Below are 17,776 nucleotides of genomic sequence, written 5' to 3'. Positions count from 1 at the left end.
GTAGGGAAAAATAAGAGGAAAGAGATAATTTTGCTTGAGCCTGAAATTCAAGGCCATCACCTGTAGAAGAAGAGGTTTGTGTAAATATTTGTTAGATATGGAATGTAATATTTTTGGTATAGAATATTGTCACCAGGGTGGAAAACCAGTGTTGAAATCCATCCTGAGAAGTTTGGCTTATTAATCCCTTTGTGTGTTTTATAATGGCTCCATAGCTACTACAATTTTACTGATGGTATGTACGCTCCTAAATTTTCTGCTCTTGTATTTAAAACTAATTTTAAGTTACAAAAATGCTCCAAATCAAAGCAATGTTTGGACTTTGTTCAACCAAAGAGTTATTTTGATTCCTGAACATTAAAAAGTAGAGCTGGTTTAGGTCAGTAGTAGAAAATCCCTTTTCTCCTGCAACTACTGAGCTGGAAAATCAGTTATTCACACAGCTGTGATGCAGAGACACTTCTTCCCCAGCAGCTACTTGAGTTGCTGATTTTGAGGGGGTTGAGGGAGGGAGCTCTTTTCCTTTTGAAGCCTTCAGAAGTCACAGTGGAGGAGCAGGTTCTGTTTGCAAGTGCTGGTGATGCAGGCAAGAAGATTACTGGCATCCTGCAGAGACCTTTCAGAACTTGAATGGGTTGAGTCATAGTCAGACTGTCTGCCATATACTTTCTAACCCATGCAGTTGTTGTATAGGAGACTGCCTACACATCCCTCTGTCAATTCACAAAGTCTCCTAAAGCCTACTCATTCTAGCCTGATCAGATATGAGTAGTCCAACATATAATTTCAGCATGTTTTGAAATAAATCTGAGCCTGATTTCTTCCATGGCATTTTTTTCCCTCAGAAGGGGGAAATGGATGGAATTTAATTCTGTTCTTCAAAAAGTAGAGAGAAAAGCAAGCTTTGTTACACGTGTCCTGGTGGTGTGTCTCATGAAGGAATGCAGCTTTCCATGGAAGACCTAATTGCCTAAGTGCAGTCATTCCCAGCCTGATAATGTGTTCTTGCTGTCTCTTATCTGCCAGTCTTTCATAGAATCGTAGAATTGTTTGGGTGGGAAAACACTTTTAAGATCATCAAGTCCACCACTAAACCATGTCCCTAAGTACCACATCTGCATGTCTTTTAAATACCTCCTGGGATGGTGACACTTCCCTGGGAAGCCTCTTTCAGTGCTGGAGAACCCTTTCAGTAAAGAAATTTTTCCTAATAACCAATCTAAACCTTCCCTGGCACAACTTGAGCAGATTTCCTCTTACCTGGAAGAAAAGACCAGATGTAGTGAGCTGTAAGTTATTCCCCCAGCCTCCTTTTCTCCAGACTAAACCCAGTTCCCTCAGATGCTTCTTGTAAGACTTGCTCTCCAGACCCATCACCAGCTTTGTTGCTCTTCTTTGGGCATGTTCCAGCACCAGAAATGTCCTTCTTGTAATAAGGAGCCCCAAACTGAACACAGTTCTTATCTTCCACTCAGATATCTAAATATTTATCTGCCTGCCTGTTGTTTTTTTCCCCACAAACTTCATTTGATGTCTCTGCTTCCCCTACCAACATACCAGGAAGTTGTGTGGGTTTGCTAAAGAGCCTCTGTCACTTAGGATAGAATTGAAGTGGGTCCCCTACAGTAAAGATGCAAAAGCCTGGAGCAGCTGATTGCAGCATAAACACAGAGTAAATTTAGTACTGAGGGAGGAAGATAATTGTAAGGAAGACATGGCAGCCTCTGTGCAGCCCTGAGGGGTATGTGTGATAGGGTATGTATGACAGTGTTACAGTCCAGCATATGTTCAGATCACTTTTCACCATTCATCGCACACCTAAACTTTCTCGTGTCTGTGGAAACTGTTGACTTAATGAGGTCCTGACCAAAGGGCCTAGATGTTGTTTCATGTCTAGCTATTGTCTTCAGGAGGTTTTGAATCATACCATGAGTTGCTGCAGCAGCACGGAAAGATCTGGCTGCTTTTGGTGGAGCCACAATCCGTCCACTTGCAAAGCTGAGATGTGTATACATGGGGAGAGAAGACAGAATCATAGAATCCTATGGGTTGGAAGGGACCTCGAAAGATCATCTAGTCCAACAGATGACCATGGAGACTATGGAGTCTTATAGGTTTCCCCATTTACTCTGTGCCAGGAGCTTTTGTATTGCTACTCTAGCTGCCAGTCTCACTGATGTGCAATAAAGGTTGGTGCTTACCACAATACTGTTAGGCATTAGTAGGGCCTGGTTCACATTTTTAAATTTTCTTTCATGACTAGCTATATTCTGCAGGTACTGCAGTTTCCTGCCTTCCTCCTCTGCCACAGGTGAACAAAGAGAGGACTGCAGAGAGTAACATTGCCTGCTTACATTTGTGTGGGGCATGGAGGGAGAGGATATACCTGGCTATTAGTTTTCAAACTGGACCAGGGCAGCACCAAGTCACTACCCTCCCTGTCTGTGCCTGTGGAATGCCAAGAGCACAACCTGGTGCTGCTTCTGAAGAAAGCATGCCAGCTGGGCCTTCTCATCTTTGTTCTTTACAGTGATTTGGTTGATTCTGCATGGAGTGGCTGAGAAAGGAGGAATATTACCACAACAGTTTGAATTCACCCTATTACCTCTATGTTTTCATATCATGACATCATAAGATGCTTTTTCTTTTCCCTCCTACCCTATGTAGCTGTGTCACTGTCTCCTGACTGCTTTGCCATAGTGGGCTCCTTGCCTTCTGTAGGCAGTTGTCCCCAGGAGCAGCAGGTTACAGTGCATCTCAAGTGATGCACTGGTTATCCCCCAGGGGCTTATTGATAGTTGTGCACAACAAAGAACATATCAGACTCTTCGTGTCTGATCCTCAACATGAATCTGTAACAAGATGTCTTTCAAATCAGGCATGGCTTTGTTCTCTGTTTCTCATGTCAGTGACTCCTTTCTTTTTCAGCATCTGTAGTATAAAATCTCTTGCTTTAATTGCAGTTCTAGTGCCATCCTGAGGGAGGCAGACGTAACTGCTGCTTCATTTTGGTTTTGCCCTGAGGAGTTCTGTAATGCCTCAGGAATGTGAAGGAAGGCTGAGATAAGGGAGAGAGGAAATTGGAAATAAAACAATGAAGATAAAAGGACAGGTTAGAAGGGCAATGCTGAGTGAGGGATCGTAGAAGAATACTGATGGTGAAGCTGAGGCAAATTACTAGCTGCCTCAGGGAAAAAAGCAAAATTGGTCAAAAGGACGAGTGGAAGCTGAGTCTGTCTACAGTTCTCCACAAAAAGCATATCCTTAGGACTCCTCCTGCTAGAGTTACTTAAAGCATCTAAATGAAAAGGGAGTGATGAAGCCTACCTGTGGTATGTGATAAAGAGGCTTAGGAAAGGAAAAGCAGCATCAAGAAAAGGAAGAGAACCATGGCAATTTTTTTGATATTAAAATGCTGCCCGACTAGTTATTTTGGGTCTGAGGAGGTTTTTACCATCTTTACTAACCTGCTCTCTGAACCTTTTGGTATTAACCTACAGCAGACTGCTAGAAAACGGTGGTATCTATTAACACAGAAAAATTTAGTACTATGAATTAGGTCTAGGGAAATGCTCTGTTTTAATAGTGCAGCAACGCTTGTTGAACTGTCTGCTGTGGGATTTATTATAAGTATCGATGCAACTATAGTGGGACTTGCTATTCACTTCAGTATTTACTTCCTAATCATAATGAATCTATTCCATTGTAGAGCTCTGAGGTTGGTTCAGGAATCTGAGAATTACATCTGCAATTACTGTGGTGATATACTGTGAGCAAATTTAATCTTTAATGTAAGGGATTAAGGGACTGGCTAAATTGATATTCCTTCCCAGTGAAGGAGCAATACTTCTATCTGGTGGTTTCATCCTGGATTTTGATGAGGAAGCTTTTGAATATACATATCTTCAAAACTTTGCCTTTTGTCAAGTCTTTAACTCTTAGTTGCAGGTGTAAGTTTCATTATTGAAGCTGATGCCAATTTTTAAGCCCATGGTAGTAAAATGTGAAAAATTCTTAATTTAGTCCACCACCTCCCTGCAGGTCTGTTTTGTGTTCCTGAGGTAGTGTTAGACTCAATGAATAATTCAATGGAAGATTATAAAGAAACACTACCATAAAGTAAGACAATATTCTGATTTTATGTGTTGTCTTTTTTTTTTTTTTCTATTGGAGATTCTACATTATTCTTCTGTAATCTTGGCATGATACTTGAATTTATTTTACAGTATTGGCCATGCCATTGGTAGGTATCTTTTAAAGGCAGGTGGGCCTTCTTTGGGTGATGTTGAGCACAATTGATTATAACACAAGGGAGGTACAGAAAACTGCAGTTAGAAAAAACAACCTCCTGTATTCCTTAGGAGAAATATTCTTTCCTGTATTTCTCTGGACACTTTGTTGGGCAATTGGATGTTGGAGGTCTGCTTTTCACTTCTTGAAAAGACCTGCCTTCAAGGAGAAAACATGGTATTTCAGGCAATTCTAATGGCTAAACCCCAGAAGAAATTCAGCTCTCACAAGCTGCTGACCAACGCTACTTTGAGAAACAGGATGAGGCCTTAATTTCTCTTTCTGATCACTCATTGGTTTTGTTTGGTAATCAGGAAATGTTTTTTCTTCCATTTTAGCATGGAATTTATAAATAAGAGAGGAAGAATTACCTACAGTAGGTAATTTAAAAATAGTAAAAGCTATACAGATCTGTATTCTGCTACAAACACTGCTGAATTCCCATGCCTTAATAGGCTGCAAAGTTTCATCTGTAGAAATGTAAAAAAAATTGGATAACGCTGGTTTCCTAAAAATTTCATCTCCTTTCATTTTAAAAAAAATTTTAAAACTCTTTTCTCCTCTTCTGCTGGTCAATTAATCTCGTTTTTCTTGTCATACAATTTTGTTTTCATTCTGTATTTCTCTCACTCAGTTTCTCTTTTTCCCTCCCTTTTTCTGAGCTACAGTTTTGTTGGTGTTTGGGGGAAATTTTTTTTTAAGAATAGTCTACTTTATTAAAAAATCTATTCTTTCTCTCCTGTTGTGCTTGTTAGTGTCTTTTAATCACTCAAACTTTCCCTGGCTTCTCTCTCTTGCTAATTTTCTTTCCCCCCCCTTTTTTTTTTTTTTTAGAGATTTTTGTTTGGATTTTTTCCTTCTCCCTAAAGAAAAAAAAAAATAATCAAAATGTGAGTGTTACACATTGTGGTGGTTTTTTGCTTTATCTCATAGTAATGGGCATTGATCAAAGGAACAGAGGAACAGAATAGGATCTGTAGCATTTAGTACTGCTGTGCTGTGGTTGGTTTTGGTTTTTGCCTGTGTAACATCTAGTGTATTAGTAGCCATGTTCTCATGCTGAACTGTCCCAACTGTGTAGCTCTGCAAGAACAGAAGAAAGGAAAAACGGGCAGAAGTAAATTCCTAATACCAAAGCATGTGACAGCCAAGCAGATCAGAGTCGTGGTAGGACTGAAGGAAGATGCAAAATGAGCCTGCAGTGTGCCTAGGTGGTCAAGAAGGCCAATAGCATCCTGGCTTATATCAGAAAAGGCAGGAGTAGAGTAGTGATAATTCCTTTGTAGTTGGCACTGGTGAGGCTCAGCTGTGCTCAGTTTTGGGTCCCTCATGACAAGAAAGACATTGAGTGCTGGAGTAAGTCCAGAGAAGGGCAATAAAGCTGGTGAAGGGTTTGGAGAACAAGTCTTATGAGGAGCATCTGAAGGAACTGAGGTTGTTTGGCCTGGAAAAAGAAGGCTAAGGGGAGACCTTATCGCTCCCTACAACTACCTGAAAGGAGGCTGTAGTGAGGTGAGAGTTGTTGTCAACTCCCTAGTAACAAGTGATAGAACGAGAGGAAATGGGCTCAAGTTGGGCCAAGTTAGGTTTAGATTGGATTGTTAGCTGTTCATTCTGTGTTCTACAGCACTTCCTGGTTTCCCAAGAAGATGTAAGCAAACACTGTGAAAAATACAGCAACAACCTTCCCTCTTGTATTGTCAACTATCGGAACAGGCTGCCCAGGCAAGTGTTTGAGTCACTATCCCTAGAGGTATTTAAAAGTTTTGCAGATGCAGTGCTTGGGGATATGATGTAGTGGTGAAGTTGACCATGTGCTAGGTTAACTGTTGGGCTTTATGATCTTCAGGGTTCTTTCCAACTTAAATGATTCTATGATTCTGTGGTGCCAGGTGCTTTCCTTCAGTGTCCATGGTTTCTGCCTTTAAATATTTGCTTCCTCCAAGCAAAATGTAACCGCACTACCTGCCGATTGTTAATAGTCTGATGGAGCTGCAACTTGTTGTGGATTTGTGAGGGGGAGGAGGAAGATAATAGGGTACAGCCACTTCATAAGAGTTAATGATAGACCTCCATTTGAATGAAGGTTGTGTGGGCTTCGTGACTTCCTCATTGCTTTCCTTTCCTTGGTTAAATAACTGTTGTGAAAGAAACGTGAACCAAGCCAGCAGTACGCTCTGCAGACATACAGAAGTCTTTTCAGCCTAGAGCTGTGGGCTGTGTCTTTTCCTTCTATTGTTTTCACCAGTTCATGAAGTAAACATGTCTGTTCCCTGCTTATTTCTCCTACATAACCAGAATGATAAAGGAAATAACATGAAAATCATGCCCTTATCAGCTGTATTTATAGCATTTTACTTTGGAACAGGATATGAGTCGCAGAGTCGTGAAGGGAGTATGACAAATATAATATTCAATGTTGTAAATCTGTTGCCAAGATTAGGAATGATTTCTCTTTGGGTATTTATAAGAACCTCTCTTTTTCCTTTTTTTTTTCCCCCCCCTTTCCCTTTTTACCATTGCTGTTTCTTACTGAAGATCTTTATCTGTCAAATTTGCCTACAGATATTTAGATGCAGTAAAGGGCCTTCCAATCTCCTGTTTTACAGAAATGTTGCCTGTCATGTCTGCCTTATTTTGCACAGCAAATGCTAAAAGGTGATGTTTGCAGAGAGTGTGTCTGAGGATCATTTGAAGGCTGCTTTACATATTGATTACTCAAATTGCCATTTAATTTGCTGTATAGCAATACACAGTGCCTTAACCATTTCTCTGGCATTCTTATTGATTGCTGTAATTCTGCCTTACATTATATACATATATGGTGTCACCATTAAATATTTATGTGCTCATGAAATGTTAATGTGTCAGGTTAATGTGAAACACCACAAAATGCATTTGCCAGAAGCGTGCAGGAATACTGATCTGAGTGCTTTCCTTCCCCTCCCCCTTACCCTTTCATTTTGCCTCTCCATTGATTTTACTACCAGTGTTTCTCTGCTGTGTCTAAATCTGTGTCAAAGCAGCCCCCTGCTCCAGTATGCAGATTTTATGTTTTATTATGTGAGAGATAAAACACTAATAATAAAGCAAGAGAAACAATCTCGGGGATGTGTTGAGACACAGCTTTACATTACACTTTCACTATTCTATCATCATTCCTACATTTGGGTATGGAAATGTAGTAGTATCCTCCATGAAAGAGATTGAAGCATCATGACTCATCCAGAATGCAAAGTCATTTTCACATATTCCTTGAACAGTGGCTGCAGCAACCTCAAGCAAGAATTGCAGGGGTGTTTCTTTGATTTGGTATAGCTGTTAGCCAGAGATGACATGGAACAATTAGATGTAATTTAAACCAAAATTTTAGAAGGAAGCGTAGCTCCTTTTGGCAAACCAGTGAACAGGATTCTGACACCATCCTGTAGGAAAAGCCTAGCAAAAATTTGTGTGGTTCAAACATTTACTGTATACCCAATGACTTTATAAGCTTCTCTGGGAAGTCTACATGATTTAAAAACAAAATAAATAAAAAAAAAACCACAAAAACCACAACACTGGGAAACAGAAAAGAATGATAAACCACACTCATAACACAGAGATCAACCATCCTTTTGCATCCCTGGGTGTTGAGCTGGGAGTGGAGTATCAGCTACAGGCTGCCCTTTGTACAGTAGGGCTAAAATAGATGCTTTGGTGAAGACGCTTTGGCACGCTATGTGAAGCATGTAACCTTGCTACTTTCTTCTGGGTTTCTACTCTTTTCCCATTTTTTCCTTTAACTGCTTCACAGAGCAGGCTTCTGCACGTAAGAGAGCATGAAACAGTCACAACTAAGTTCAGGGGAGGGAGAGAGAGGTTTTGCTGGCACTGGGCATTGTGTTGGTCCTGTCCTCCATCACGTGCTTTTGAGTGAAGTTCCAGCCTTGAACCCATTTGTAAAGCTTTCTTTGCTGCCAAAATGGAGGGATTCATAACAAACAAACAGAAAACTAAAAACATAACCAAAGAAAAAAACCAAACAAACAAGATGGGAGCTAAGGAGACAGAAGGAATGCAAAGCAGAGAGCAATGGCCAAGCACCTGTTTGTGAAGAAAATGTAAAGAGCCTCTGAGCATCTCTGGTGCTTGGCAAGATCTCTTACCTTTGAATTTAATTTTTTCCCTTGTCCCTCATCTCCAGGCTATGCAGCAGGTGTTCAGGATGTGAGATTTTTCTTTTTTTTAAGCCTGATGGCAAATTACTGCAAAGACAATTCATACTGCACATTTGCTTTGGCCATGTCTTTTGTTTCCAGCCTGTATTTTGCTCTCTTTTCAGCTAACAGCTTCTATGAAATCTATAGTGTTTTTATAACCAATTCTTTCATCTATAGTGAAATAATGTATCTGATATGACAGAGACTAATGGGCATAAAAATATCCCAGGAATTCTTTTTTCCCATTTATTTTGCAGGATCAATCCACAGAGTATAAAGGCTCTCCTTCAGTTGTTTTTTCAGCATTCATAGGCTTGATGCAGGAATGTTCTCTGAAATATTTTGCATTGAAGCACAAGTTTCTTCCATAATAGAGAAAATGCATACATTTTCTTCCTTTGTGGACTTCAGTTTGATTTTTATTTTTTTTTTTTACACTTGGACCTATTTGGAAATTTTATGCAATTTTGGTCCCACTGTTTTTGTTTGGGATTTGTTTTTCTATAGTTCTTTCTAGGTGTGTTCATGTCTATAAGTCATATCTTATTTCCTTTAGCTGCACATTTGAAATAAAATATTTTTTTTTTTTCTCTTTGGCTTCTACTGTAGTTTCTCCAGGCCAGAGGTGGTATGAAACAGCAGCAGTGTAGGAAAGGCAAAGCATCCCACTTGGTCACGGAGGAGGACTGCTTCTGTGTTGCTGACTGCCTCAGACATACGTCATTTAGCTGGTGGGAGGGCTAAGGTTTATGGAAACAGCCTCCACATACAGCTTCCTAAATTCAGCCAGGTGTATCTTGTAAACGTTGGATGTGGAGGACAGTACTTCAACTCATGAATTCTTCAAATTGGTTCTTTCCATTTTGATTCCTCCTTCAGATTGTCCTGGAGAACAGCAGTCGAGAAGACAAGCATGAGTGTCCATTTGGCCGAAGTAGCATTGAGCTGACAAAGATGCTGTGTGAAATACTGAAAGTAGGAGAGCTACGTAAGTTAACCTGTTTGTTTGACCTCTAAGAACCTTGGAGTGAGCTCAGTCATACCTAGTCTTATTTCCATGCAAGAATTTTCTTCTCAGCATAAATTCTCAGTATGGTTACATATTGTAGGCTGGCACAGTGTACAACATGACTAAGCCTATTTTTCTGTGTTTCTCACTCATTTATGGACATACCAGGGATGACAGTGGAATAGTGGAAATAGGCACCTGGTCTTTGAATCTCTTCTATATGAATCATAGCAGCTGCAAAATTTCCAGTTAATTTGCCACTGGGTGGTTTGAAGTAGTAGACTTAAAGGTCTTACCATTCTATAGGCTTTTCCATAGGTTGGTTTTATATGAGTATCATAGTAACTCTTTGTAGGATTGCTCATCTAAAATGACACATCCCATTTTCTTTTGAATATCTGAAGCTCTCCATCTAAATGCCAGATGATATACGTATCATTTACTCTAACAGTTTGATATGAAATATTGTATTTTAATACCGAGTAAACGAGCTGTCTTTGGCTTCATTTACAGTCCCTTGACAAATTGTTAGATGCTATCAGACAGAAGAGCATGCCTGTATCTTCATTAGTCTAGAGTGTTGGTGTTTAACTCTATCAATATATATAAACTAAAGTTACCCATCAATAATGTTTTGGATCCAGCTGCAGTCTGTTTTGGCAAGCACTACCACGAGCTTCATTTTCTCACTGCACAAGCAGGGGACACAACTGAGATGCTTTTTCTTCAGAGACATTTTCTTCCTTTTGAATTTTTTCCCTAATAAAAGTTTTTCTTTTACTTTTACACCCAAGTCCAAGAAGTGTAATGAGACAAGAGCAATGCAAAAGCCAACAAGAAAGCCTAAAGGCTTCATTGCCTCTTGTTCCTACCAGATCTGCAACAGACATCAAATGCTCTGTTTTAAAAGTGTGATTTGGCTGTTAATACATCTAGAGCTTCTAGATGCAGTGTCTTGAGAGAATTTATTAACTGGAGGAAAAATCTGTCTCTGTGCAGTAGGCCAGGATAAAACCTGTGCACCACCTGCAGCTTCCAAATTGACATTCAGTGTTTGACAGATCCAGGCAAATGATACGATGTTTACTTTTGAATACCATCCTAAGTAAACCAGAGTTGTTAAGGAGCACATTCACTATGACTATAAATAAACAGCTTGCAACTATTTTAGATGTATGGTAATGGTAATGTGTTGTGTAAGGTTCAGGCTGTAGCAGATCTGTCTCCCTTAAAATAATCTTACTGCTGCAGCTGAGGTGCCTAATGCCAAATCATGCATGATAGGTCTGTCTGAATTTTTCTGCTGGTAAATGTAGGAGGGACGTATCATCTCAACAAAGATGTAGGCCTATTTTAGTCAAATGCTAAAGATCAATTTTATTTTTACAAATGCATGAAAAAATACCTGAAATCCCAAGTATGGCTTTGTACAAGGTGTTTTTATGGATGTCCCATTGCTCCATGGGACTTGCATTGCACTTCAACTGCTAAGATGGTTGATCTAGAGATAAGCCAGATATCTCAGACTTTTTCCTTGCTATGTCATAAGAAGCCATTCAATAAATAAAACTTTTGCCACAGATGTGTTTGTTACCCACATACTTAGTATGGGGGCTTAGTTGTCATAAGAAGCCATTCAATAAATAAAACTTCTGCCACAGATGTGTTTGTTACCCACATACAGGGGGCTTAGCATGCAGGTGATTTTCTGTGTGTGGTACATTTGTTCCAATTGCTTTTAACTTTTGCAGATAGCTCCTTTCTTGTTCAAACTTTTTCATTATTTGGTCGTTTAGAGTGGGGACTATGAATAAAAGAAGAGGATTTGGGGTGGAAGTTCAGTTACCATTTGAAGAAAATATGAAAGAAAAGTTGTTTTTGCTATCTTAGCTTTCGAAATGGTAATTTTTTTATTGGTTGGATTTTTGTGGGATTTTTGGTGGTTGTTTGGTTTTTTATTTCCTTGTCGTGTTTTATTTTTTGTTAGAACAGCTCTGTGATTTGGAGGTGTTGTTTTAGAAAGAAAGTTGAAAAATTTCCCAAGGATAGCTCTGACTATACCTTTTAATATTCTGAAGCCACTTGCTTTGGTGTTACTAAAACTGCAAGTCACTGGGATGCCAAGTGTGCTGGTTTGAAGTAAACTTCTGTGGTGTTCTTCCATAGGCGTGTGATGTTGTACAGAGAAGACTGATGTTGAGAAGTGCAGTGGTGCTTCTGTTGATAGAAACCAGATGTAGCATGACTGACTTCTGTGAAGTCATGCTAATTTACACCCACAGAGCATCTGCCTCTGGATGCAGCAACAAGATTGCGTCGTAGCCTTATATTCCTAGGGGACAGAGCTAAGGTTACCTCTAACTCATCTTGACAATTCACCTGCTCGTCAGCATGTTTCCTTAATGGCTTTGTTTATGTGGAACTCTAATTGTCATTTGAAAAGGCTATAATAAAATAAACCTTTAAAATAATGTGCAGAAAGCAGATTTCTTGAAGATGGGTATCATGGATGTGCATCTTGAAATGACCTGCGATCGGCCGTATATTTTGTTGAGAAGTGTGAACTAGGACTGACATTTTAAATGTAGATTCAGTTTTATTCTTCATTTGAAAAGAAATACTGTATTGTTGAACAGGATTGGACATCTTAAAAATCAGTAGTTACAGTTTAGGGCTAAGATGTTGCTGGTAGTTTGTATGTGTTTTCAAAATATGTATGTAGGCTGCCACTGTTTCTTTAGAAATTCAAAACTAGTAATTATTGAACTTTTTTCCTAACAGTTTCTGAAGTGTATAATTTAAAAGCCCCAATAAATTACCTTTTCCTCATGAAATATTCAGCAGTGGAAACTTTCTTGAAGTGCAGGGTAGATGAAAGCTGCTAGACTGTCCATTATTTATGAAGAGCACTTTAACGCTGATTGTAGTCCCCTTCCTTGACTGCATTAAATACCTTCAGGCAGCAAGAAGATGGTTTACCATTTCTTTTCAGTCCTTTCAAGCATGCATGGATCCCAGCAAGGACTCACAAGAAGGTGTTAAAGGCATGAGACCTATTCTGCTTTAGTATTTCCTCAAATATAGGTCTTAATTCTTAGGCTTTAGTTCCAAAATGTTCCTGACTTAGAAACTGAGCTATTCTTCAGCAAAGCATTTAAGCATGTGTTTAAATCTTGTGTAAGGAAAGAAAGCTCAAGTGGAAGCTGTGAGTTGAGCATATGGTAACTGCTTTACAGAGGTGGACTTGCAGAGTAGAGGAACTAAAACTTAAGAGAAAGGTTGGTGTAGTGTTGCAGTAACAGGGAAGTTAAAATGTAACGTGTCCATGAGCCCCTTCAAGGAAATCTCTGAATCAAGAAAGAGTGGGATATTTTAGTATAAATCTTACAATACTGTGCTACTGTTGCTGTTAAATTAGGCATTGAAGAGAATGGCTTTACTGAGTACTTGCCAAGGCACTAATCTTCACAAACACTCTAGTAATATAAATCTGATTCCTCCAGTAATAGCTTTCTTTGTATATCTTGGCTAAAAAGATGATTTGCTTCTCATCTTCTATGTCTTGGAGCTGACATTAAACAGTAACACCCCAGTCATCAATCCTCCTTCTCCTGTAGGATAAGGTTTGCTTTGATAACTCCATATGTCTGGTACAGTGACAAATTTACAAAGAGCAGGGAAGATCAGGCCATTCATATTTTCTCCTTAGTAGCTATGAAAGCTAAGGTAACCTTAATCTTCTCTTCTCTTAAAGTTTTAGTGCATGACATATGTATGCTCAGGGGAGAAGTAGTACCCATGAAACAAGGTGCTGGCTTTGCTGGGAGACATTAACACTGCAGATAAATATAAAAATCAAAAACAAAAAAAGACCTTCCAGAACTGGACATGGTAAATTTAATGGAAAATTTGGAGTTTGTTAGAACCCAGCTGGTTAGGAGGCTTCTAGCTGATAGGTGAATGATAAATTACTGCTGTGTGCACAGAGGACAGGGAGCTATAGACTAAAAATGTTCATACACCAATATGGTTGCATGCCTAAAGTTATTCTATCCTTAAGGCATGCCAGACTTTTGAGTGTTTTTCAGTGTGCTTTTGAGCAGGACACAGATGTTGAACTGCCAGTGTTCCCATTTGATTGTTTTGATGGGTGGTGTTTAGGGGCTTTTGCAAAAATCTGCATTCGAGCTTTATGACAGACCACAGGAGTATATGTCACATGTCAGATACATGTCTTTTCCTAAAGCTTCTGTCAGATGGATTACTTCTTCACTAGTTTTTCTTGCTTTTCTATTGTGGGGGAATTTAATTGTCATGAGGTTTTGTTAGATTTGATCGATTTATCAGATTTTTTTCCTTGAAAGAGAAGATCTAAATGCTAATGTATTATAACGTCCTTGATGTTGTTTGTTCATGTTCTAGCTATAGATTTCTCATTGCATTTATTGCCCAGGTTGCAGAAGTGTAGTGATCTAGAAGTTCCTATGTTATTGTCCCTTTATCAAATAGAATGTGCTAAGCATTAAAAGGAATACAGTGAGATTCATGGTTGTACCTACTGAGATGAAGGTAATAGAATCTCATGCTTCAAGGAGTCAGCTGATTGCTGCAAGGGTCAGGAAGCACTTTTTTGTCTTTGCACAATTTTTCCTCTGCATTGCACAATCCATAGTGTGCAGTGGTGTTTCTGTCGGGTTTTGCCTGAAAGCATATTGATCACTGTGCAGGTACAGCATTCCAGACCTGAGGGTGTGACTGCTTTGATTTTCCTTTTGCTACAGCAAATTCAGTGTTTTTATAACATCATGTTTAATTTTTTTTTTTTCCTCTGGCTTGAAAGCTAATTGCCTTCTCACTCTCCTCTTTCTTCTCCTCTTAAATTTAAACAGAATAAAGCCCTAGAAATACTAAATAAAATTAGATAAGGCAATTTTTAGTATTGTCACACAATTTCTTGCAATTTCATTTTCTGGACCCTGAAGCATCGTTGAGTCAGGGAATGTTTGGTAGGAAGTTGAAAAACTTTTCTCAGCAAAAAGGTATTTAGTGAAAAGTAGCAATTCCTTGTTTGATTTTGAACTTTTGTCTGTAGACTATAATATAATATTTAAACCAATTCTAACCTCCTTAGTTTTTTACTGCATCCATTCTTAAGTATCCATCTTTTTTATCCTCTTGGCTGTGCCATCACCAGATCAGATAATGCAGTCACAGCAAAAATTAAGCAGATGTTGAGTGAAGGCTAGAAGATAACATTTGAAAATAATTTGGGTAGCAGTGATGAGGGGAGGGAAATATCTAAAATAATCTGTATACATCTTGAGTTTTAAGAGTCTTATTTTATCAAACAATCCTCTATTCCTGTTTCCTGGCACAGTCCTATGGACTATGGGGAAGGAAATGTTCCTTTTCCAGGGAGATACTAATTTCTTTGCAGTTAACCTCTTCTAGCTGTAAAAGCTCTGTCCCTTCATGCTTATGATGAACTGTGAAGTCTCTATAAAACATCTACTGCAATCTATGAGAGTATGAGCTGCAGACACCTTTTGAGCAGGATGTCTCCTTTTTACCTGTGAGTGACAGGGAGACAGATTTTGGCATGTTAGTTTCTGCACATCATACTGTTGGCTTCAAAGCTGGTACAGTGGTGGCTTCTGGGCCAGTTAGCCAGCCACCCTGGCCTGTCTAGTATCCTCTTTTGTTTTTTCCTATTGTCTACAGACATGTCTTCTCTTTGGAGCAGGGCCCGTAACTTGCTTTGTATGTGTGAAGTGCTCAACCTTATTGTGTCCTGGGTGCTGGACTCATTAGCTTCTTTAAGATTACAGTCACTCAATTTTCAATATTCTTAATAATAATAAAAAGCATGATATATGTGTGTGAACTCAGAAATCACTTAGGGGCAAGAAAGAGAAGTGGATGTAAGTGATTTTTTTAGAAATTGATTAATGTATCCAAAAGACAACAAAGAGGTAACTTGATTAAGCATGAGAAGCTCTTCCATCTAGTAATGAAAGGGACAGCAAGGACCTAGAAGTCAAATTCTTATAAATTCAAATTGGGAGTAGGGTATAGGCATTAGCTGCATGGATGATGAACTAGGGAACTAGCAGAGCAGAAAGCTGAAGAATGATGAGAGGAGAAGGAAAAAAATAATAGATGTAGATTTCCTGTCCTTACTGGAAGCTATGGCTTTGGCAAACTTGATGACATGGTGGAATAACAGCTGCAACTTGTTTTAATGTGGTTACTGGAACCCCGTTCCAGGGTTGGTTAGGGTTTTCTTCATAGGCTGTAATGGATGATGTAATAACTTAAAAGTCTGGGCAGAAGTGACAGCAAACAAGAAATATTGAAGTATTTTGGATTACTGCCATAGGAATAAATTGCTGTAGGTAAAAATATTTTGGATTATTGCCATGGGAAAAGAAAAATGGCTAAAATAAAATCTTTAAAATATCTCCCATTTTGAAAGCTCAGCATCTCTTCTGAGCTTGGAGAACTTTGTTATCGGTTCATTCTGTGTGTTCTACAGCACTTCTTGGTTTCCCAGGAAGATGTAAGTGAACACTGTAAAAAATACGACGAACTTTTCTCTTGCATTTTCATACATTGGAACAGGCTGCCCAGGGGGGCAGTTGAGTCACCATCCCTGGAGGTCTTTAACAAAATGCATGGACGTGGCTTAGCGGTGGACTTGGACGTGTTGGGTTAACAGTTGGATTCAATGGCCTTTAAGGATTTTTTTCCAACCTAAATGGCTCTGTGATACTAATGGCATCTGCCTTGAAGAAGGAAACAACAGTCAACATCTTATAGTAAAACTCAGACTTTTGAAGTTCACTTGCAAACCTGCGGAAAGAATGAGCTTCAGATGTCTGAAATCTAGCCACATGTATGTTGCTTTTCTAGAACAGTTTCTGTGTATTTTAAGGGGACGTCATTGTTCAAGGACTGTGTAATACTGAGAAAAATAATCTTGGAATCGATTCTGGACCTTCATCTTTCACTTTGTGTTAATATTTTATAAATGCAGATTTATTTAAAGTAGCCAAAAGTCTCCTGTATTTTGCTTGAAAGCTGAAATGAGCCCTCTTGGTTTCACAGCACTGCTGTGCAGCAGACTGGAAATGTTGCAGCTGCTCCTTTTAAAAAAGGGATGTAGCTGCTTAATGAATCATACACAGGATCAAACAAATTATGAAAGCCCAGTATTGCATTAATGGCAACTTTCAGTGCATTTTAATGTTGCTTTGCATATTCCAGAAATGTTTGTGTTGGCAAATCTAAAGGATTTTCAGGGTGAAAGTAAGACATGGTGTAGAGATACACTTGAGGTTTTGGACTCTGGAAAAGGGAGAATGATTTTGGGATTTGAGGACAGTTGCATTAGCAGGATCTCTGCTGACATGAGAACAGCATTAACTGCAAATTCCTGTAGTTCCTGAGACAAGGCTGTACTTGGAAAGGGCAGAAAATGTATAGTGTTCTGGGAAATACACCAGACCTTGCAAAGAATACCCTCTTCCTTGAGCAGCTGAATATCCTTTTATCAACTCCATACTGAGTTAACTCTGAGGTAGTGAATGTATCACTAGTTGTCCCAGGTTATCCATGCACGTGAAGCTACATGGATGCTTGCAGGTGCCTGCAGGTACTTCTGAATTGCTATTTGACTGTGTAGTCAGTCAGGTCTTCTGTCAAAAAGGTTTACACTCTTAGGCTTTTTAACTTTGTTTATTCCAAGTAAAATAGATACCTTTAAAAAGTTTGAATATGTGAGGGGAGCTTCTTGAGCTTTAATAGTATTTAAAATTCAAATTACCAGGCCTTTGAAAGAGGACATGTGGCAGAATGACCTGAAGCAGTGTAACTAGGGATAAGGCAAGTACTGAGTACAGCTTAGTTTCATTTATCTGAATGTTTTCTCTCCCACTGCTTCTCCAACCGTGCACTGACCATTGTAAACATGCCTTTTATGTTCATTCAGGAGACCATGAGGGTTCCTTCTGTTGCTTGGTGGACCACACAGATGAATCCATATTTTCTCAGAAAAAATCACCACAGCAGGGAATACTTAACTTTTGCCATATAACTGTAATTAACCTTTGGCACCACCTGATTCTGTGGAAATCTATTTTAAACTGACCGATTATATACCCACTTGAAACTGGTGGAAGAACTGTTTCCATGGAGGGCTTTTACTTGGCCATTGATCCTTCCTGGTCAATTAAAAAGGGCATGTCCTTGACTTATTTTTGTATGTGTTTTCTGA

The 17,776-nt window shown here is 39.1% G+C and overlaps 1 protein-coding gene across 2 annotated transcripts in view; it reads left to right on the top strand.

Annotated features, from left to right (window-relative positions):
• Positions 1-17,776, top strand: part of ELMO1 (engulfment and cell motility 1) — a 268,680-nt gene that overhangs the window by 101,964 nt on the left and 148,940 nt on the right. For both annotated transcript variants that reach the window (XM_010002153.1, XM_010002154.1), the window contains exon 14: positions 9,372-9,480. In XM_010002153.1, the coding sequence (XP_010000455.1) occupies positions 9,372-9,480 (109 nt within the window). The remainder of the gene's footprint in view (positions 1-9,371; positions 9,481-17,776) is intronic.

This window comes from Chaetura pelagica, unplaced genomic scaffold (genome assembly GCF_000747805.2).
Source record: "Chaetura pelagica isolate M959 unplaced genomic scaffold, ChaPel_1.0 scaffold417, whole genome shotgun sequence".
Classification (NCBI taxonomy): domain Eukaryota; kingdom Metazoa; phylum Chordata; class Aves; order Apodiformes; family Apodidae; genus Chaetura; species Chaetura pelagica.
The sequence above is the reverse complement of the archived record's forward strand: the minus strand, read 5'-3'. Positions and strand labels throughout refer to the sequence as shown.